The sequence below is a fragment of the Panthera uncia genome (genome assembly GCF_023721935.1).
Source record: "Panthera uncia isolate 11264 chromosome E2 unlocalized genomic scaffold, Puncia_PCG_1.0 HiC_scaffold_20, whole genome shotgun sequence".
NCBI classification, from domain to species: Eukaryota; Metazoa; Chordata; class Mammalia; order Carnivora; family Felidae; genus Panthera; species Panthera uncia.
This window is the reverse complement of record NW_026057589.1, coordinates 11575931-11596555: the sequence shown is the minus strand read 5'-3', so window position 1 is coordinate 11596555 and position 20625 is coordinate 11575931. Positions and strand designations below refer to the sequence as shown.

Below are 20625 nucleotides of genomic sequence, written 5' to 3'. Positions count from 1 at the left end.
GAGGATACTCTAGCGTTGAGTGCTTGGTTGCTTTCTATACCACACTTGGCGCCAGGAACTGGCGGTTTCCGGGCTGCTCTCGATGGTTATCTCTGGACGGATAGAGGGGATCGCGCAGGGTATTATGGGACAATAATGGCCGCGCTCAAGGTTTGGGATTGGCTTTCTGAGGCGATCTGAGTGAGGAGTGGCGGTGCCGGCGCCCCGAAATCTGGGACAGGAGGTCCCAAGAGTCGGGTTTGGTGAGGTGAGTGTTCTTTCTTTCTTCTTGACCTGCCCTTCGCCAATTACGGCAGCTCCAAGCGGCGGATATGGGTCCTTCGCTCAGGTTCCGGTCCGAGTTTGCGGTCTCGTCCATGTCACCCAATTTGCCTTTCTTACCCTTGGGATGCTGCACCGGTCCGGGCTGTCCTGTCCTTTCTCCTTGATCTGGTCAGATACTGCTGCCTGGCTGCCCAGGGGTCATCCTGCACCCTTCTTTAGGCCTCTGCATTGGCCCCCTCCCAAGCAGAGGCCGAGCCTAAGTAGGGCTCCTTGTGTCTTTCTTCTCTGTCATAGTGGTATCTTTAGTATGTGATCTCCTCTACTAGAATGTCAACTCCAAGAGGGCGGGATTTTTGCCTGTTTTGTTCTTTGTTCTTTTCCTATTGCCCAGAACAGTGATTGTGTTACAGAAGGTATTCGATGAAAAATTGTTGAATGAGCAAATCTAGTTTTTCTAAATTTTCTATTCTTAATTGGCTTCTTTGTCACTAATCATTCTCCAGAATCCAGTCCTTTTAATTCCTTATTTGTTCTCATAAGCTAGTTAAGTCCTATCAGACTCCTCGTCTTGTGCTATTGGGATCTTCCTTTGCTGTCTCTAGATATGTTTGTTTTCCTGTTCTCCATTAATCAGTTTAAATTCATTCATTCATTTATTCAGCAAACTTTATTTCACTAGGTGCTGGCTGTAGTAATAGCAAGATAGACAAGGTTCTCTTTGGCATCCTAGGAGTATATTTTTTAGTTCATGCTACTGTTGAGCATAGCATATATATGTTTACCTTCCTGTTTAGATTTCCTCACATGCACAGAAGTCACCAATATGCAGCTCTGTCTTTTCTCTTCTGCCTGATGGCATTTTTCAAAATGCAACTCTTGTGTCTGTGTTGATATTATGTTTGGCAATATTTCTCTGTAGAGCCATGCATGCTAATTAGAACTGGGCAAAACATCCTGGATTCTGGTGGTACCCTACACCTTGACAGTTCCTTTGCTTCACTGACTTGTTGAAAGAGGAGAATTATCCAAGCACCTAGAATCGGTGTATGTTTGTAAGTGGATGGTGTGTAATGGGATGTAAAGAGGAATGAATTTGATACACGTTGAGTGTCAGAAAATCTTATAATCACCTTAATAGTTTTCAGGAAACCATTTCATAACCTAGTGTTTCTCGTTAATATTTTTGGTGAACATGGATTGTTATTAAACAAGATCCCAACTGCCGTGAGGTAATTCTTTTCTACAAAACACAACTGGTCCAAAAAAATCCACTAGTATATGGATCACATAGTATATGGTAGCTTTATACCCCAGCATGTCTACTCTGCTGTATCTGTAGTTTAAAGGGAGGGAGAGGTAGAAGGGCTCATGTAGAAAATGTTGAGCCCCAATTAGTACAGAGAAGCATGGCAAATAAAATAACGTGACAGTTACTTTTATTTATTTATTTATTTATTTTTTAAATTTTTTTTTTCAACGTTTTTTATTTTATTTTTGGGACAGAGAGAGACAGAGCATGAACTGGGGAGGGGCAGAGAGAGAGGGAGACACAGAATCGGAAACAGGCTCCAGGCTCCGAGCCATCAGCCCAGAGCCTGACGCGGGGCTCGAACTCACGGACCGCGAGATCGTGACCTGGCTGAAGTCGGACGCTTAACCGACTGCGCCACCCAGGCGCCCCGACAGTTACTTTTATGTATGGCTTTATGGTTACAGAGAGCTTTCGCGTACACTTTCTTGTGGGATTCTTATAATAATTCCGTGGACTAAATAAAGCAAAAAATATTTCTGTTTCACAGATACAGAAATTATGCCTAACCAAATATTAAGTTATCTGCTTACAATCATACAAGTAGAAAATATCAAAAGCTTGCATTCTAATTGAGGATTCTGACTTCAAATCTAGTGGTATTTCCCCTACAGTCCCTTTCTAGATGCCATCATGTTCTAGTAAGTGTCCTTCGTGAGGACTGTGCTTGCCTGGTATCCTCTTGGATCCCGGTGTTTGGTGGGTGTGTGAATGTGTGTCTCTGTTTCTGATGTGTATCAGAGTGGGAGTAGGAGGATCTTTTGAGATTGTCAGTGACATAATGGAAAGATTTTGGCAAGAGATAGCTAAGCAAATCCTGGTCTTGATGGGGAGGTTAACTCCCTGAATATCCCTGTAACTTCAGTTATCCTGGGATATAGCAGAGCTATACCTTTTCTCCTTTTATATCCAATACAAAATGGGTTGTCTTCCTTCCACAGAAATCCCAGCGCCTGTCATGGAGGACACCAGCGAGGATGCCTCGATCCATCGATTGGAAGGCACTGATCTGGACTCTCAGGTTGGTGGTCTTATTTGTAAGACTAAAAGTGCAGCCAGTGAGCAGCATGTCTTCAAGGCCCCTGCCCCCCGCCCTTCCTTGCTGGGACTGGACTTGTTGGCTTCCCTGAAACGAAGGGAGCGAGAGGAGAAGGACGATGGAGAGGACAAGAAGAAGTCCAGAATCTCTTCCTACAAGGACTGGGAAGAGAGCAAAGATGACCAGAGAGATGCTGAGGAGGAAGATAGTGACCAAGCTGGCCGACATAGCCGAAAAGACAGGTAAAGGCTTTTGGATGGGTTGACCAAAAGGGAATGAGAATGGAGGCCAGGGAATAACATCCCATGTTGATTGCTGTTTTCTTGTTGGACATATAGATCTTTATGGTTTTATTATGATTCCGTAGTATTGAAGTAGATAGGAACTGATATTTTCTTCAGATGTGTGGGGAACATTCAAAGGTGACTAAAGACTAGAGCATAAAGATTAGAAATGATTTGGGTTGTTGCTATCAGTAAGCCTGTAAGGAGATTAAGTGGAAAAGGTCAGGTCACCCAGCCAGCCCCCCTTTGGGGGCAAGGTTTTTCTCCTAAGGAGGGGCCTTTTACCACTTGTCCTTTTTGTTTCAGGCATTATCGATCTGCTCGGGTAGAGACTCCATCCCATCCTGGTGGTGTGAGTGAAGAGTTTTGGGAACGCAGTCGGCAGAGAGAGCGGGAGCGGCGGGAACATGGCGTCTATGCCTCGTCTAAAGACGAAAAGGATCGGAAGAAAGAGAGATCACGGGATCGAGACTCTGACCGCAAGAGAGACAGAGGTAACCAGCCCAGCCTAGTTCCTATAGCCCAGTAAGCATTTGAGCGGACATGTCAGCTTCTTTCCTGTTGCAGGAGTTTTTCTAATGCCTGATAATTAGGGAGCCCTGTTGGTGTTGATAGTGTTGGGGTTGGGCATAGCAGGCTGTTTAAGAACTGTCACTTGCAGCATAGCTGCTTGGCTTGAGTGTGTAGTTCTCGTTTAATTATGAAAATTGGTGATAAAGGCAATACCAGGCAGTGTGTATAAGAAACCAGAATTTACAGTGGTGTTGGTGACAGAGAAAGGACAGTGCTGTGAAGCAAAGCTGGACATAGAATCCAACGCTGGCTTTGCTCAGTATTATTTAAATTTTATAGCTTATAGACTGGTAACCATTAACAGCTATTCATTGTAGACTTATAACTATTGTTTTTTGAATTCTTGCAGGAAAATAACTGTTACTGTGAGTTTGAAACTTTGTAGCCAGTAACTATTTTTTCCCCCTGAAAGAATGGGGATATGTGAGTTTCAGGAGCCCATGGATCGCATTAGAGCAGTGCAGGTTGCACCTGTGAGTGAGTGGGAAGGCCTGTCCTTTCTCTAGGGTGAAGATGGGTGGAAGTTAGGATGGGACACACATTTTCTAAGTTCTGCACGTGGCTCTTGACAGATGAGAGGGATAGAAGCAGACACAGCAGCAGATCTGAGCGGGATGGAGGGTCAGAGCGCAGCAGAAGAAATGAACCGGAGAGCCCGAGACACCGACCTAAAGGTAGACCAAGCCGTTGCTTGTGGTGATTTGTCAGGGGTCAGTGTATACAAGGCAGCGTCCTCAGTTGATATGCCGTGGGCAGAGTCAACTGCTGGTTCCACTATGAACTTCTTGGACTACTTGGTTCTGAGTCAGGTTGGAAGGCCCTGGACCTCCCTGTTGAGACGGATATGCTCCTCTAAGTTGGTAGGCCAGTGGACTGAATGGCCAGTTTTCCAAATGGCAGGAAAGAATAGGGAGCTGGGGAACAGAAGAATTGATTAAAAATAATTATTTAGGGGTACCTGGGTGGCTCAGTTGGCTAAGCATCCAACTTTGGCTCAAGTCATGATCTCACGGTTCATGGGTTCGAGCCCCACATCGGGCTCTGTGCCGGCAGTGTGGAGCCTGCTTGAGATTCAACCTCTCTCTCTCTCTCTCTCTCTCTCTCTCTCTCTCTCTCTGCTCCTCCCCCACTTGTGCACACAACAACACACACTCAAAATAAATAAATAAACTTAAAAAAGTTGTTTATATTCAAGAGGAGTATGTTTGCTGAGAGAAATTGGATATTCTTCAAGATGTTGTACACATTAAAAAAAAGTGTTATAAATACGTGAAAACTGGCCTATTAAAATCCAGATACCTTAAAAATTGTCAAGATTGTGTTACAAGTAGATATCAAGTTTATCGATAGTGAAAGAAAGAGATTTGGGGAATTCACTTTTGGCTGATAGCCCTAGAGCCGTGTCCCAGTGAAGTTAGAGGTTTCCGGTGGATGTGTTCTTTGTCGCCCCAGATGCAGCTACCCCTTCAAGGTCTACCTGGGAGGAAGAGGACAGTGGCTGTGGTTCCTCAAGGCGCTCGCAGTGGGAATCGCCTTCCCCGACACCTTCCTATCGAGATTCTGAGCGGAGCCATCGGCAGTCCAGTCGAGATCGCGATAGGTGATGTTCTGGGCAGAGCAGCCCAGTTTCTCTGGGTGGGTGGCAAAGGGTGGACGTGATGAGGGCAAAGGGATCTGGGCTGGGGGAACAGATGGCAGCTGGGGAACATGTCTCAGCTTAGTGACTTAGTGATGCTGGTTACACGGTCTCCCAGGTCCATGAGGAGCAGGTACTCAGATGACACACCTCTGCCAACCCCATCCTACAAATACAACGAATGGGCCGATGACAGGAGACACCTGGGGTCCACACCCCGTCTGTCCAGGGGCCGAGGTAAGGCAGGGGGAGGGAGGGGGACAGGGAAGCGGGATCACTTGTCCCAGTGAGGCTGAGCAAAGCTGTGCTTCTGGAGCTGTGCGGCTTTGCAGGGCTCTTGGTGGGGCTGGGGGTGTTTGGACTGACCTGCTGCGTGTTCTCCTTCAGGAAGACGGGAGGATGGCGAAGAAGGAATTTCATTTGACACAGAAGAGGAACGGCAGCAGTGGGAAGATGACCAGAGGGTAAAAACCTTATGTCTTTGAGGCACCGAATGAGGAGTGGTGGACCTCCATGGGTGAATGGGCCACGAGTGACGCTCTAGTGGAATTGGACTTCGATGAGGGCAGTTAGCACTGGACAGTCTCTAGAGCCGAGCTGGATTCAGTCCCAAAGCCTCGGAGTCTCTCCAGAGGCACAGGCTCCTCTGTGAAACTTCTCACCTGCCACTGGCAGACCTGTTTTAGTTAAGCGTTGGTGCCACCGTGTGGTGAATGTAAGAAGTGCCGTCACGATGGGCGGCCACATAGTCCGTCCCCGCCTGTGTCCTCCACATGGCTCGTCCTAGAGCACATGGTCTTCCTCCTGCACCTCCCACAAACATTGCTCCACCACACCAGTGACTTCTCACCAGACACCTCCCCTCTGGTCTTGTCTTGCACATAAACTCGATCTGTTCCTTGTTTTCACCGCTCTGTCACATCGCTGCAGCAAGCTGACCGGGACTGGTACATGATGGATGAGGGATACGATGAGTTCCACAACCCCCTGGCCTACTCCTCCGAGGACTACGTGAGGAGGCGGGAGCAGCACCTGCATAAACAGAAGCAGAAGCGCATTTCTGCTCAGCGGAGGCAGATCAATGAGGTGGGCTGCTGGCGGTAGCTGGAGTGAACCCGGCTGGCATTGGGCATGTGGGAGAAGTGCGGGCTTTGTGCACATGGTGGCAGCGCAGCTGGCCTCTCGTCGCTGAAGTATTGGGTGTCGCTGTGCCTCTAGAGTCTGAGGAGGGTGGGCGTAGAGCCTTTCAGTAGTTATCTCCTAACCTCTCTCTCTCGTAGTCCTCCTTCCGTGCTGGGATGGGAACTAGTAGGGTGTTCTTTGTGTCTCTGAGTGGGGCCGCGGATGCTCGCCATTTGTGTGTCCATATAGAGGTTCTGACTCACATATAAAGGGCTGCTGCTTGGAAAAAATGTCACCGGTGGTTTGGGATCAGTCACTTTTCTTTCTTAGGAGCCACAGGGTACAGAGGCCTGTGACACGTCTACGGCCCAGGCCTCGCGTGGCCCTTCTCTCAGGACTTGATGTGTGGACTCTCCCAGTGACCTTTCAGATGCCTTGTGGTTTCAGTCTGAGCGCGGCCCCCCGTTGTGTTCTCATAGGATAACGAGCGCTGGGAGACCAACCGCATGCTCACCAGTGGAGTGGTCCATCGGCTAGAGGTGGACGAAGACTTTGAAGAGGACAGCGCAGCCAAGGTGCATCTGATGGTGCACAACCTGGTTCCTCCCTTCCTTGATGGACGCATCGTCTTCACCAAGCAGGTGAGGCCGCTGGGGCCTGAGAGAAGAAAGCTCAGATAGAATTGAGCTGAGAGTGGGGGGAAAAAAAAGAGGAAAAAAAAGCCCCCATCCCAATAGGATAGAAATCCTTTCATTTATTAGGGCTGTCATGAAGTGGACCTTCCTGTTGAGTGTAACGATCAGTGGAGAATTCCTCTTTTTCCCTAACCTACAGCCAGAGCCTGTGATTCCAGTTAAGGATGCTACTTCTGACCTGGCCATTATTGCCCGGAAAGGCAGTCAAACAGTGCGGAAGCACAGGGAGCAGAAGGAACGCAAAAAGGTTGGTTTCTTGTCCTTTGGGGCCTGGGACAATTTTTAGAAATTGCATGAGATCTCATGGGTAGAGGTCCTCTTGGAAGTTTGAGGACACTCACACAGCAAGAACCAGCTGTTGGAGGAGGGCTTCGTGTTCCTCCACCAAGGCCTTTGTTAAGACAACCATAGGGCCCGATGCTCTGGTGGCTTGAGGTAGAAGAAGGGAATGTGGGCGCCGGGCCACTGCGGCTTTGTGGGAATTTACCACCTGCTAGATGGAGCCTCCTGTGCAAGTGGGATTGGTTTTCCATGGACCACAGTCGTGTTACACGATGGAGCAGACTTTCCGTATTTTTTTTAGGCTCAACACAAACACTGGGAACTGGCTGGAACCAAGCTGGGAGATATAATGGGTGTCAAAAAAGAGGAAGAGCCCGATAAAGCGCTGACAGAAGACGGTAAAGTGGACTATAGGTAGGAGTCTTGGTCGGCAGTGGGCTGTCTCCTGGGCCTGGGGCCCTCAAGGACACTTGCTGGGGAACTGAGAGAATTTGTGGCTCATGAACAGAAAAATTAGGTCACTTTGGATCTTCTAGTCTGTTCTCATCCTTTCCTCCTGGTCTCTCTTCTACCATCTTCAGCTTTTCCTAGATATTATTCCTGCCACCACCACTACTACTGCTATAGGAGTGACCTCAGTGCCTGTCAGCGTTAAATGCCTCACAGATACTGACTGAATTCTCAACGACAATCCCACGAGATAGGTGCTCTCCTTCCCATTTTTCGTGTGCAGAGGATGAGACGCAGGAGGTTAAGTAACTTGTTTGAGGTCACCCAGCTGTAAATGGAGCGATGCTCAGACCCAGACATTGTAGCTTTGGAGCCTGGTGTCGTAGTCATGGTGCTGAAGTGTACTTCTGATGTTCAGTGTTGGAAGGTAGGCTTCGCCCCCTTAGATTTCAGTTTAATGGAAGGAAGAACCACTTTTAACAGTGTTTTGAAAATAGGAAAGATTGTTTTTACCAGGGAGTGGCTTCCCTGTTCATAGAGGTATTTAAGCAGATGGTACATAGCTGCCTGTTGGGGTTCACACATTGGGTAGATGGCTGGACTCAAATGTCCCTCTTGAATCTCATCCTTTGAACATACTGAAGTCTTACTGAACTGGCATCCAAGTGAATAATTCCCTGCACCCCTCTGAGAAATAACCCAAATGAGAAGTCAGTACTGATGGTCAGCCCTTGTTAGTTTATAAATGTAATCCCGTAGGCATTAATTGTTAGCTGACTGAGAGTGATGGAGAAATTAGAATAGGAAGCCTGACAGGGTGTGGGGGAGGTCTGAAAGGGGGACAGGTCTCTTGGGAGAGTGGCGGGCAGCAGACATGTGGACACCCACTGAACCGCACTCTCTTTGAGTGCAGCACTCTTTGGGCAGCACTGAACCGCTCTCTCTTTGCAGTCTTGGGAAAATTACAAAGTTCTTTGGAGTCTAGGCGTGTATACATGTGTCAGATATTTGTGTGCTTTCAGTAGAAGCTGGAGGTCACTACTAAGTGGGACTGTTTTTTCTCACAATTCTTTGAAAACGAAGTTTTACAGACCATGCCGTCCTGCCAGGAGAAGAGAGGAGGTCTGACCCTGGTCAGGATTCTGTAGCCATGACTCCTCCATTTAGCCTTTCGAGCATTGAGCATTGTGCTGGGTATTCTGTACAAGATAATTACCTGGTGATCTCAGCTCCTCTTCTGGTTGAGCTTTTTGGGGCAGAGAACTGGCCCATTTGTTAACCTGAACTCCTCTGAGTCATACTTAGTTTTCTTTGCCTAGGGAATATTGGGTATGTTGTGGATGATGGTTCTCAGACCGCAGTTCTAGTCCCTTAGGCCAGAGGAGACGAGAAACATCTTGGATCACCTGGCTGCTCTAGTGACTCAAAGATTTCTTGCGTCTTGTTGAGGTGGGTCTTGTTCTTGGGTGTAGGAAGAAGGACAGTAACCCAGTCAGGAAAAACAGTGTGGGAAATTGTGCAGGGTGCTTAGGCTGCCGTGTGTTCTCAGGACGGAGCAGAAGTTTGCGGATCACATGAAGAAAAAGAGTGAAGCTAGCAGTGAATTTGCCAAAAAGAAGTCGATTCTGGAGCAGAGGCAATACCTGCCCATCTTTGCTGTGCAGCAGGAGCTACTCACTATTATCAGGTAACTCGTCTAGGAATTCCATTGTTGACTTGGTGTCCCTTGGGTCCCTTGTGTTTACTTAGTAGCTCTTTTACTTTGGGCTGTTGCATCTGGTAGAGAAGGGAAAGAATTTTTTCTTATCTGACCTCCATACCCTGGGCTACTTTGCATGAAGTAATAAGCAAAATGGCTTTGCTCTGTTATATTTCGTTTGTTTAAACCTCACCATCTTCTTTTTTTTTTAATGTTTTATTTATTTATTTTGAGAGAGGCGGGGGTCATGAGCAGGGAGGGGCAGAGAGAAAGAGAGAATCCTAAGCAGGCTCTGTGCTGTCCATGCAGAGCCCGATGTGGGGCTCGATCTCACAAACCATGAGGTCATGATCTGAGCTGAAACGAAGACTTAGATGCTTAACTGACTGAGCCACCTAGCACCTTTAAACCTTATCATCTTCTAGACATTGTAGGGGGTGTCTTCATTCGGGGCTGTTTTCCCAGGGAAATCTGCCTTTAAGCAGGCATGCTCCTTGGATAGCCATACATAGGCATAGGAAGTGGCAGTGTCTTGTTGGAGGATTGGAAGTGGCCATCCGCCTGGCCTGATTTGTCCTTCGTCTTCTTTCCCTTGTAGAGATAACAGCATCGTGATTGTGGTTGGAGAAACAGGGAGCGGCAAGACCACCCAGCTGACACAGTACTTGCATGAAGACGGTTACACGGACTATGGGATGATTGGGTGCACCCAGCCTCGGCGTGTGGCTGCCATGTCGGTGGCCAAGAGAGTCAGTGAGGAAATGGGAGGAAGCCTTGGTGAGGAGGTGAGTGGGCACGAGGGCTGATCTGTACAGCTTCCGTCCTTTTGAGCTGACTTCCTAAGGCCTGGGCCCAGCATGGGGTATGTGGGCAGTGAGCTGGGGCCCAGAGCTTCTGAGCTGTCTCTCCCTGACTTTCAGGTGGGTTATGCCATCCGCTTTGAAGACTGCACCTCAGAAAACACCTTGATCAAATACATGACTGATGGGATCCTGCTCCGGGAGTCCCTCCGGGAAGCAGACTTGGATCACTATAGTGCCATCATCATGGACGAGGCCCACGAGCGCTCCCTCAACACTGACGTGCTCTTTGGGCTGCTGCGGGAGGTGAGGGCTGTGGGGCACAGTCTGTCTCCACTCGTGGGGCTTTCATGCATGCCCTGTTGGTAGTTCATGACTGAGGTGCTCCGGGTGGGCTGGGGTCTCGCCTGGGGGAGCCAAGAGGGTCTCTGACAGGCCTGAGTTTGCTGAGGCCTCCAGGTTGCCAGGTGGAGACCTGGGTTGTAGTTTATTCTGTTCTTGCTCAGCCAAGAGACTCCGGGTTCTCTTGGCTGTGGCTGTATGGGTTCGGTCCTCAGGACCGTTAGGAATCTAATGTGCCCATCTGTCAGCTTCAGCTTGTTTCATCTGGGAGTAATGTTGCTGAGATTGGTGGGAGGGAGCCAAGGGTTCCAAATCTATAGGGAAGCCTCGGACTGACCTCTTCTCTCAGGTGGTGGCTAGGCGCTCAGACCTGAAGCTCATTGTCACATCGGCTACTATGGATGCAGAGAAATTTGCTGCCTTTTTCGGGAATGTTCCCATCTTCCACATCCCTGGTCGTACCTTCCCTGTTGACATTCTCTTCAGCAAGGTACTGAGGCCTCCTCTTTGAACCATTCCTGACCTCTGATGAGAAGTCAGTTGGACGGCATGGGGTAGGGAACTGAGCCAGGAAAGGTTTTTGGGGTTACCATGGGGCAGATGGGGTACTCTGTAGCTCTAGGTCTGAGACACAAAGGACTGTACTCGGGGGAGGTCTAGTTTTATTCTTTCGTTAGAGTAGCAGTGCAGGGCCCAGAGAGGGCAGTCAGGCCCATCTGTAGCCCTGAAAGTCCACTGGCTCTATCCCTATACCAGTGACTGATCACCAGTTCCTGAGGGATGTCCAACCTACATTTCTCTCGATGCTTCCCTTTGACCATGTCTCTGACTGGTGTTGCAGACGCCGCAGGAGGATTACGTGGAGGCCGCGGTGAAGCAGTCCTTACAGGTGCACCTGTCGGGGGCCCCCGGGGATATCCTTATCTTCATGCCTGGCCAAGAGGACATTGAGGTGCGTGCCTTGGTCATGACCATGATGAGCAGGTAGGATCCTACATATGGGAGTTTGGGGCTCTGGTATCTCATGGCTCCTCTCTGTGCCCTCAGGTGACCTCAGACCAGATTGTGGAACATCTGGAGGAACTGGAGAATGCACCTGCCTTGGCCGTGCTGCCCATCTACTCCCAGCTGCCTTCTGACCTCCAGGCCAAAATTTTCCAGAAGGTGTGATAGCAAGAATATCTGTCTTGGGTACCCACCTTTGGGTCTCCCTGGATTCTCCCAAGGGAGGACTAGAGAGAGGGTGTTACTTTCCCTGCAGGGGTGGGGTGTGCTCTTTGCCCTGTGGAGTCTTTCCTACCCGAGGGCCTACAGCCTTCCCTCTTTGTACATCCTGCCTGGTTCTAGGCTCCAGATGGAGTTCGGAAGTGTATCGTTGCCACCAACATTGCCGAGACATCTCTGACTGTCGATGGCATCATGTTTGTTATTGACTCTGGTTATTGCAAATTAAAGGTAAGAAACGACACAGGCACTAGGGCCCTGGGCCTTCACCTGAAGCTAACCCAATGTTGTAGGTGGTGGGAAGGCAGGCCCTGGGTCTTTAGCTCTTAAACAAGGGATGGACTTGGATTTAAGAGGCTAACATTTGAGTGCTGATTTTGCTGTGCACTTGATTGACTTAATCTTTGTGATAACGCCATGAGTTAGATGATTTAATAACTCTGTGCAGATCACAGAGCTGGTATTTGTGGGGAAATTTCTTGAGGTTTCTGGTTTCAAAAGGATGGCTGCCAGGGCACCAAGGTGGCTCCGTGTGTTAAGCGACTGACTTGTTATCTCAGCTCAGGTCTTGATCTTAGGGTCATGAGTTCACACCCTGTAGTGGGCTCAACACTGGGCATGAAGCCTACTTAAAAAGGAAAAAGGATGGCTGTCTGCATTGCTAAAACACTGTACTCTGTGCTGCGTAGCAACCAGGGTTTGTCTGTCTTTGTCTCAAGGTTGCCTCCCCCTTTCCCCTTACTCTATGCTTAATCAGCTCTTTATTGTCCCCTCCTAGGTCTTCAACCCCAGGATTGGCATGGATGCTCTACAGATCTATCCCATCAGCCAGGCCAATGCCAACCAGAGGTCAGGGCGAGCCGGCAGGACGGGCCCAGGTCAGTGTTTCAGGTAGGAGCCCTGTGCTAGCCTGCTCTCTGGGGCAGCGCTGGGATTGCTGAGTGTGGAGCCCAGGCTGGGGCAGTGGGGATTGGACTGTGATCCAGCAGAGGGATGCTGGCCCTAGGATCCCTGAGGCTCGGGACTGATGGTGGGGCTGCCACTTGGTGGTTTGCTCCTCATATGCTGCTGAGCCAAAGAGTAGCCTTTCCAGATGGCTTGGAGGTCTGAGCAGCTTTGGGTGTCAGGCAGTCCCATGTTGAACATACCTGCACCTGAAGACTCGCACAGGCTAAGTCTGAGCAGATTATATCATGGCTCCTGTTACACTTCTGCAGTTATTTTTTCTGATTTTCATGTTTTAAAAAATAACGTATTCGCTACAGAAATTGAGAAAATACAGAAGAGCATAAAGAAAACAAAACCGAGCCATAAATCTCGTCCCAGGCTCATTGGTTCCAGAAATGAAACAAATATGTAGGAGACTCCAGCAGAAGAGTCAATTGGCAGGACTGATTTGAATGGGTGGAAATCTGGGATTCAGAGAGAACAAGGCAGGTGGGGGAAGAAATGAGAACTTGTCCTCCCTGCCTGTGGCTTTCTTCCGTACTGACCTCTGTGGGGTGCAGGTGCAGGGCAAAGCTGGGGTAGCATTGGGTCTTCCACTGCAGGGACCCCTGCGCGGGCAGCTGGGCTCCGAGGCGGTAGATGCAGCAGTGTGTGGTCTTCTTCCCGGCAGGCTCTACACCCAGAGCGCCTACAAGAACGAGCTCCTGACGACCACGGTGCCCGAGATCCAGAGGACTAACCTGGCCAACGTGGTGCTGCTGCTGAAGTCCCTCGGGGTGCAGGACCTGCTGCAGTTCCACTTCATGGACCCGCCCCCCGAGGACAACATGCTCAACTCCATGTATCAGCTCTGGATCCTCGGGGCCCTGGACAACACAGGTGCCGAGCCCCGGGAGCTGGAGGCGGGGGTGGTGGTGGTGGTGCTCACGGGCTCTGGCGGTCGGTTTCGCTCCTCGTTTACTTCACTGTGTCCACCGAATGTCTGGATTCGCTCCTCTCCCAGGTGGGCTGACCTCGACTGGGCGGCTGATGGTAGAGTTCCCGCTGGACCCGGCCCTGTCCAAGATGCTCATCGTGTCCTGTGACATGGGCTGCAGCTCCGAGATCCTGCTCATTGTGTCCATGCTCTCGGTGCCAGCCATCTTCTACAGGCCCAAGGTGGGTGGTGGTGGCCCCTCTGCTCTCCTCGAAGCTGCAGGGGGCTTTACCGGCTTGAGGAAGGGTTAGAGAGGACTGGGTTCTTTCTGTATCATTAAAATGGAACGGAGGCATGGGAGTCAAAGTTTCCAAAGAGTAGTATTACTGCTTTCTGTTAAGCAGGTTGGGGTAGGAGAAAGCATGGGCTAGATCAGTGGTTTTCAGGTGATTTGGAAATTTCTTATCGTCTGGTATAGTTGTGCCTGAGCTGTCACGTTTTAGAGTAGATGTTTTGTCAGAAGCTATGTTATTTTCCCTGGATCGTTAGGGTAACACACTGATGTGTTTAAAGCTGTGCGTGCAGGCAGGTAACAGTGTGAAAAGCTCCGGGATCCTCCCAGTGCGCCTGGACTCCCCGTGCTTACAGTAAGGGTCCTTTTTCCTTCCTAGGGCCGAGAGGAGGAGAGTGATCAAATCCGGGAGAAGTTTGCTGTCCCCGAGAGTGATCATTTGACCTACCTGAATGTCTACCTGCAGTGGAAGAATAATAATTACTCCACCATCTGGTGTAACGATCATTTCATCCATGCCAAGGCCATGCGGAAGGTGGGGGCAGTCGCCCAGATAAGCAGGATGTTGGGGTGAGGCGGGGAGGCAGGAGGAGGCAGGCTTCATCCTTGCCTGCCCTGTGTCCTTCTCTAGGTCCGGGAGGTGCGGGCTCAGCTCAAGGACATCATGGTACAGCAGCGGATGAGCCTGGCCTCGTGTGGCACTGACTGGGACATCGTCAGGAAGTGTATCTGTGCTGCCTATTTCCACCAGGCAGCCAAGCTCAAGGTGAGCCCAGAGGAGCCTGAGGGAGTTGTGGCCCTTTCCTGGCCTGATAATCATACCAGCACAGAGTTCTTTCATTCTCATTGTACAGTCCTGCAGACCTGGGTTTTCCCCACCAAGGCCTTTGTCAAGACCTGGGATGGAGTGGCTGCCCAGATGAGCAGCATTGTCCTGATGTGGCCACCTTTTGTGTCTCTTCCCTAGGGAATCGGGGAGTATGTGAATATCCGGACAGGGATGCCCTGCCACTTGCACCCCACCAGCTCCCTCTTTGGAATGGGCTACACCCCAGACTACATAGTGTATCACGAGCTGGTCATGACCACCAAGGTGAGTCTTCTCTGACGCAGTTTACTTGACGTGGGCCTACCTGGCTGGGCTGGGCCTTTGTAACCCTTCATTGCCTTCCTGTGTGAGCTTTGAGCCTGGGAGACTTGAGACCACATGTGTTGCTTTGAGACGAATTGAAAGGATTTGAGGATGCTTACTTGGAATTAACCTTCAGATGCCAGTGACCTCAGCTATGCCAGCAGGATTGTTACTTGCTGCCAGGGATGAGCAACCCCTGTTGGTGTCATTAGAAGGGCTTTCTGGGGAGCCTGGGTGGCTCAGTTGGTTAAGTGTCTGACTTCAGCTCGGGTCATGATCTCATGGTTTGTGAGTTCAGGCCCTACATTGGGCTCTGTGCTGACAGCTCAGAGCCTGGAATCTGCTTCGGATTGTGTCTCCCTCTCACTCTGCCCTTCCCCCGCTCACACTCTGTCTGTATCTCAAAAATAAATAAACATTTAAAAATTAAAAAAAAAAAAGGCTTTCTGAGGGGTTAGGCCTTTTCTCTTGGATACTGGGCGTGGGGGAGGGGCATTTTTTCAAGCATGGAGGGATTTGGGAGAAAGGATTAAAATTCCAGTGTCTGGGGCTTATGTCTGCCTTTTTCAGCCTCACAGGGCTGGGGGTCAGGCCCTTCCCACGTAGGTCCCGATTGTGGAACTACTTGGCAAGGGACGGCCCAAAGCATTGGCCTTCCTCTGACCACCGCTTTGTGACCCTTCTGCCTGCAGGAGTACATGCAGTGTGTCACTGCTGTGGATGGAGAGTGGCTGGCGGAGCTGGGCCCCATGTTCTACAGCGTCAAACAGGCGGGAAAGTCTCGGCAGGTAAGCATCCCGCGCTCGCCACGGAGGTTCTGTTTGCCCGTGGGACCCATTTTTTGCACAGCCTGGGATTGAAGACACGTCCTCACCTGACCCCTGTCCTCCTTACTTCTCTCTCAAACATAAAAGCTGTGATGGAGCCAGGTTGGTATGGTAGATTTTCGCTCATCTGCTCCAGTTGCTTGGTCGGATGAGCCTTTTAAAAAAAACCTTATTATTGAAAAGTCCAAATATTCGTAGAAGTATAAAAAACAGTATAGGGAGCCGTCATGTATGCCTTACCGAATCTCGATAATGTTCAACATGTTGGTCAGACTTATTTGGCTTATTCCTCCTCTTCTCCATACGCTAATTTTTTTTCTTAGAAAAAATTTTAAAGCCTCTCTCTGACACTTTATTTCACCAATAAATACTTGAGTAAACATCTCTAAAAAGACTGGTTTTTAAAATGTAACCTTTTTGCCATTATCACTCACAGAATTAATCCTTAATGTCTTCCAGTCCTTATTCATATTTTGTCTTTTGTTTCAAAGATAAACTCGTATGATTTGATTTGCTTGAATCAGAATCTGAATGTTACAGTTAGTTGGTATATGTGTAAGTGTTATGTTCTAGAATGTGCTCTGTTCTCATTCTTTATTATGGCATTGATTACTTGGAGAGACTAGGTCACTTGTAGAATATTCCATTTTCTGTATTTGGCCAATTGCTTTTCGTGATGGCGTTTAACTTGTGCCTCTGTCCCATGTTCTTTCTGTAAACTAGTAATTAATCTAAAAGCCTGGTAAGATTCAGGTTCAGCTGTGTTGGGCAAAGATGCACAAATGCGTGCAGTGCTGTGAACTTCCTTTTAGATCCTGTCAGGAAGCACGTAAGGGCTGGTGGCCCCACTTTTGGGGATGCTGAGAGTGGTCAGTGGTTCTGCCTGATCCCTCCAGGATAGATTGTCTCCCTGCCACTCCACCTCCTCATGGTCTTTGCGTACGTGGATGGCTGCTGCCTCGAGCTGTCCTTCAGGGCTTCAGACTGTGGGGGGCTTTCCTTCCTCTCTTGTCTGTACTGTCCACACTGGGTCTGTGCACACCTTCCTTATGTCTGTTCTTCCCAGCCAGCTGATCGTGTCTTCCCTATTTCTTGTACTTCCTGGCATTACTGTGAACTTGGTAAGAGAGTGAAAGTACTTACGGAATTGAGTGGAGAGCTGAGACACAATAGGGTTAGGACTGAATCGTGTCGTGTCTGTCTTGAATCAGCGAATCGGCCTCAAAAGAATAGATGGCCTTGGTGTTGGGGCAGGGAGCCACGTGGCCCCGTCTCTGGGAGCTGGCACTGTGTACACGGCACCTGGCTTGTGGTGGGGAGATGGGTGGGACAAGGCTCTCCACCTGCTGGTGGTGGTCCCCAGTACCTCGCCCTCCCTTTTCTAGGAGAACCGCCGACGGGCCAAAGAGGAAGCCTCTGCCATGGAGGAGGAGATGGCACTGGCTGAGGAGCAGCTGCGAGCCCGCCGGCAGGAGCAAGAAAAGCGCAGCCCCCTGGGCAGTGTCAGGTGGGCTGCGGCCTCGGGACCCTGGCTGGGATGGTGCCTGCCCCTGGGAGGCTCTGGGGAGCAGCCCGATAGACTGAGCAGGTCCCCATGCAGGCCGGTGATCTAAGAGAATTTGAGTGTGTGGAGCTGAGCTGGTCACAGAAGTTGACTGGTTCCATGGAGGCATGGGAGGAGTTCCAGACATACTCTCAAGGGGCAGTGATACATCTGCAGCTCCTGGTCATTGTCACGTTGTACTGAGGCCTGCGGTGGGCTGGAGAAGTAGGCAGGGCTTATAGCTCTACCGACAGGCTAGGGCTTGGAAATCATGTGGAGACAGGAGGAGAGTCTTGGGCTTCTGTGTCTGCTGGTGCCTGGAGTTAGGTCAGACTTCACAGGTGAAGGGCATAGTTCTCCACAAGACTGCCTTCACTTCAGGGGCACCTGGGTGGCTCAGCCAGTCAAGTGTCCAGTTGGAGCTTGGGTCGTGATCTCACACTCTGTGAGTTCAAGCCCCGTGTCAGGCTCTGTGCTGACAGTTTGGAGCCTGGAACCTGCTTCAGATTCTGTGTCTCCCTCTCTCTCTCTGCCCCTCCCCTGCTCACGCTCTGTCTCTCTCTGAAAAAAAAAAAAAAAAAAAAAAAAAAGACTGCCTTTACTTCAGACACCAGCTATAACTTGGGGTGTGCTAAAGATCCCTCTCACTTCTGACCAACTTGCTACATATTTGGGGATCTGCATGGACTCCCCCGCCATTTGATAACTTGCTAGAATAAGTTGCTAGAATAACTCACAGAACTCAGGAAAGTACTGTGTTTGAGATTACAATTTTATTATAGCCAAAGGTTACAAATCAGCACCAAGGGAGAGATGCATAGAGTGAGGTCTGGGATGGTCCCAAATGAGAAGCTTCCGTTGTCCTCGGGGCCACATTACCCTCCTGGCCCATTGGTGTGTGATAGTATGCACAGAGCATTGCTAGCCAGGGAAGCTTCAGCGTCCAGAGCTTTATTGGGGTTTCATTACATAGTCACGAATGGTTGAGTATATATCCACGTGATTGACTCAGTCTCCAGCCTCCTTTTCATAGAGGCTGAGCTGATATCATGAGGCTCAAAGTATAGCCTTCTGGTCACGTACTTGGTTTTTCTTTAAAAAAAATTTTTTTTTTAACGTTTATTTATTTTTGAGACAGAGAGAGACAGAGCATGAACGGGGGAGGATCAGAGAGAGGGAGACACAGAATCCGAAACAGGCTCCAGGCTCTGAGCTGTCAGCACAGAGCCCGACGCGGGGCTCAAACTCACGGACCGCGAGATCATGACCTGAGCTGAAGTCGGCCGCTTAACCGACTGGGCCACCCAGGCACCCCACGTACTTGGTCTTTCTAGCTGGGCCAGCCCTTATCCTGAGTCCTCTTGTTAGGATAAACTATCAGATGTTACCGTGTGTAACAGGGACACTCAATCCCTCTGGAAATCTCGAGGTTTTAGAGATGACCTCCCAGGACTGGGGACTAGGGCCAGCCAGATTCTTTATTAGAAGGTGGAGTGGCCGTCTGGTGAGGTGGCTGGAAGACTGCTTCCATAGCTCACCTGGGAGGCATGAAAGGAATTGTTAAAAAATCTACCTGCCAACAGTCCTTGGTGGGTATCAGAGTCAGGTGGTGCTGTTACTGTGCTCCCCATCACAAATGGGGATGGCAGCAGGGGGGAAATGTGCTGGGGGAGAAGACTGTTCAGCCCCAAAGCCTGCTCACACACAGAAAGAGCAAGGCCTCAGGCTCCTTGCTGTGCTGTGCATCCTGGTTGGCGTGAGTAGCAGTGTGATTCCTCACCCCTCTTTCCGTGTCTCCAGGTCTACAAAAATCTACACTCCAGGTCGGAAGGAGCAAGGGGAACCCATGACCCCACGCCGCACGCCAGCCCGCTTTGGGCTCTGAGCCGAGGCTCTCCCTGCAGAGGATGCAGCGTGTGTTGAGTCCTGAGCCCTGTGGCCAGAGCATCCGGGGCCTGCCAACAAAACCCTTTCATCTGCGCACTTTCGTCTGTGTACATCACAGCCCCCGGGGAAGCTCCTGCAGGGGCCAGCTCTACAACAGAGGGAGTGGCAGTTCCTTGGTGCAGGGGTGCAGGTCAGGGTACGGAGCAGCGAGAGCTGCCAGGGCAGTGAGAGCTGGCCAGACCCACTGTGTCCAAATAAACCATTCCTGGGACGCTTGGTGTATAAATGACTTGGCCGTAACTATGGTTTTTTAAAATTCTGTGTAAAGCAGCAAAATAGACCTACAGGGAATTGTAATTTGGTTATAATTCAGGATTTGGAAATAAATTTATTGTTTGTAAAATGTTATTGCATTTTGGACTGTTCCTTTTTCCCTCGCTGCCCTAAATTACATAATGATAGAAGATGGGCAAGACGCCGACTTGACTTTCTTTAGGTGGCTCCTTCTAAAATCTCACCTCACCTTATTTCTGTTCTCCAGGCAGTCCTCTTAGAAAAGGGTTGGCAGGGTGGGACACAGCTGGCAGGGACAGATAATGGCCTGGGGCACTAGGCGGGCCAAACTGAGGGCGCCTCACTGTTCCCAGGGCTGGTGGGCAGGACGAGGCTGGCCAACAGCCAAGTGGGAGGGAGGTGAGTAGCCATGCGCCCTCTTCCCTTCCCCAGGTGTGGGTTGGCTGCTCTCTTGCTCAGAATGGCAGAAGTTTGCTCTGCGTGTGTAAGGGTGCTGTATTGGCAAAACTGGTGTAACATACTGCTTCTTGATTTTTGTGTAAAGGATGATCCTTGCACTGAAATCACTAAGCTTTTCTCTTGTTAAGCAGCCTGTATCTGCTGAGGTGGCTCTTTGGGTATTTGCATCACGCACGGTCTTTATTTTGTGATCCCCTGGGGTTGGGCTTCTGCTGGGTGTGCTGGTTGCAAGGTTCTGTGTCGGGGCTGAATCACTGCTGGGGTTGGCTTGGGGCTCAGAAGCACCTTGATCCCAGGCCAGCACTCAGCTCCAGCCCCTTGGGTCATGCTGCTATTACTTCCATTCCCTTTCTCACTTTGTTCCTGGGATGTGAATTTAAAATTTAAGTCAATTTTACAGATGAGTTTGGAAGCCTGGCTTTGCCAGCCAGCACCAGCTACCACCTCCACTTCCATTCTTTTTACCTCTAACTGCCTTTATTGGGAATTCAGGTAGAAACGGACTTTTCATGGCTCTGGAGTGAAGAAAGGGCTTCTGGCTGCTCCTCTGGGAAGGCTTCTAATCATGGCACCGAGTTGAAGGGCTAGCAGAAGGTGTCTACCTGCTC

General features: G+C 49.9%; 2 protein-coding genes across 6 annotated transcripts in view; one reads left to right on the top strand and one right to left on the bottom strand.

Annotated features, from left to right (window-relative positions):
* The first annotated feature begins 97 nt into the window (after nt 1-97).
* Nucleotides 98-19672, top strand: DHX38 (DEAH-box helicase 38). Of its 2 annotated transcripts, XM_049622522.1 has the most exons (27): nt 98-247; nt 2515-2854; nt 3203-3390; nt 4042-4143; nt 4922-5069; nt 5224-5342; nt 5493-5569; nt 6036-6191; nt 6707-6868; nt 7062-7169; nt 7506-7618; nt 9204-9341; nt 9952-10138; nt 10274-10459; nt 10845-10985; nt 11337-11447; nt 11543-11659; nt 11843-11950; nt 12498-12610; nt 13338-13546; nt 13671-13825; nt 14255-14410; nt 14507-14641; nt 14843-14968; nt 15700-15795; nt 17220-17341; nt 19178-19672. In XM_049622522.1, the coding sequence occupies exons 2-27, from the start codon at nt 2532-2534 to the stop codon at nt 19260-19262; spliced, it is 3681 nt and encodes a 1226-aa protein (XP_049478479.1). In that variant the 5' UTR covers nt 98-247; nt 2515-2531; the 3' UTR covers nt 19263-19672. The 2 variants fall into 2 exon arrangements, with proteins under 2 accessions (XP_049478479.1, XP_049478478.1); XM_049622521.1 differs by lacking the exon at nt 98-247 and having other exon boundaries at nt 2061-2854.
* An 800-nt stretch (nt 19673-20472) lies between these two features.
* PMFBP1 (polyamine modulated factor 1 binding protein 1) overlaps nt 20473-20625 on the bottom strand; it is a 46291-nt gene continuing 46138 nt past the window's right edge. For 3 of the 4 annotated variants that reach the window (XM_049622523.1, XM_049622527.1, XM_049622524.1), the window contains one exon: nt 20473-20619. In XM_049622523.1, the coding sequence (XP_049478480.1) occupies nt 20525-20619 (95 nt within the window). In that variant the 3' untranslated portion in view covers nt 20473-20524. Of the gene's footprint in view, nt 20625 lies in introns of all 4 variants that reach the window. The other variant, XM_049622525.1, reaches the window with a different exon arrangement.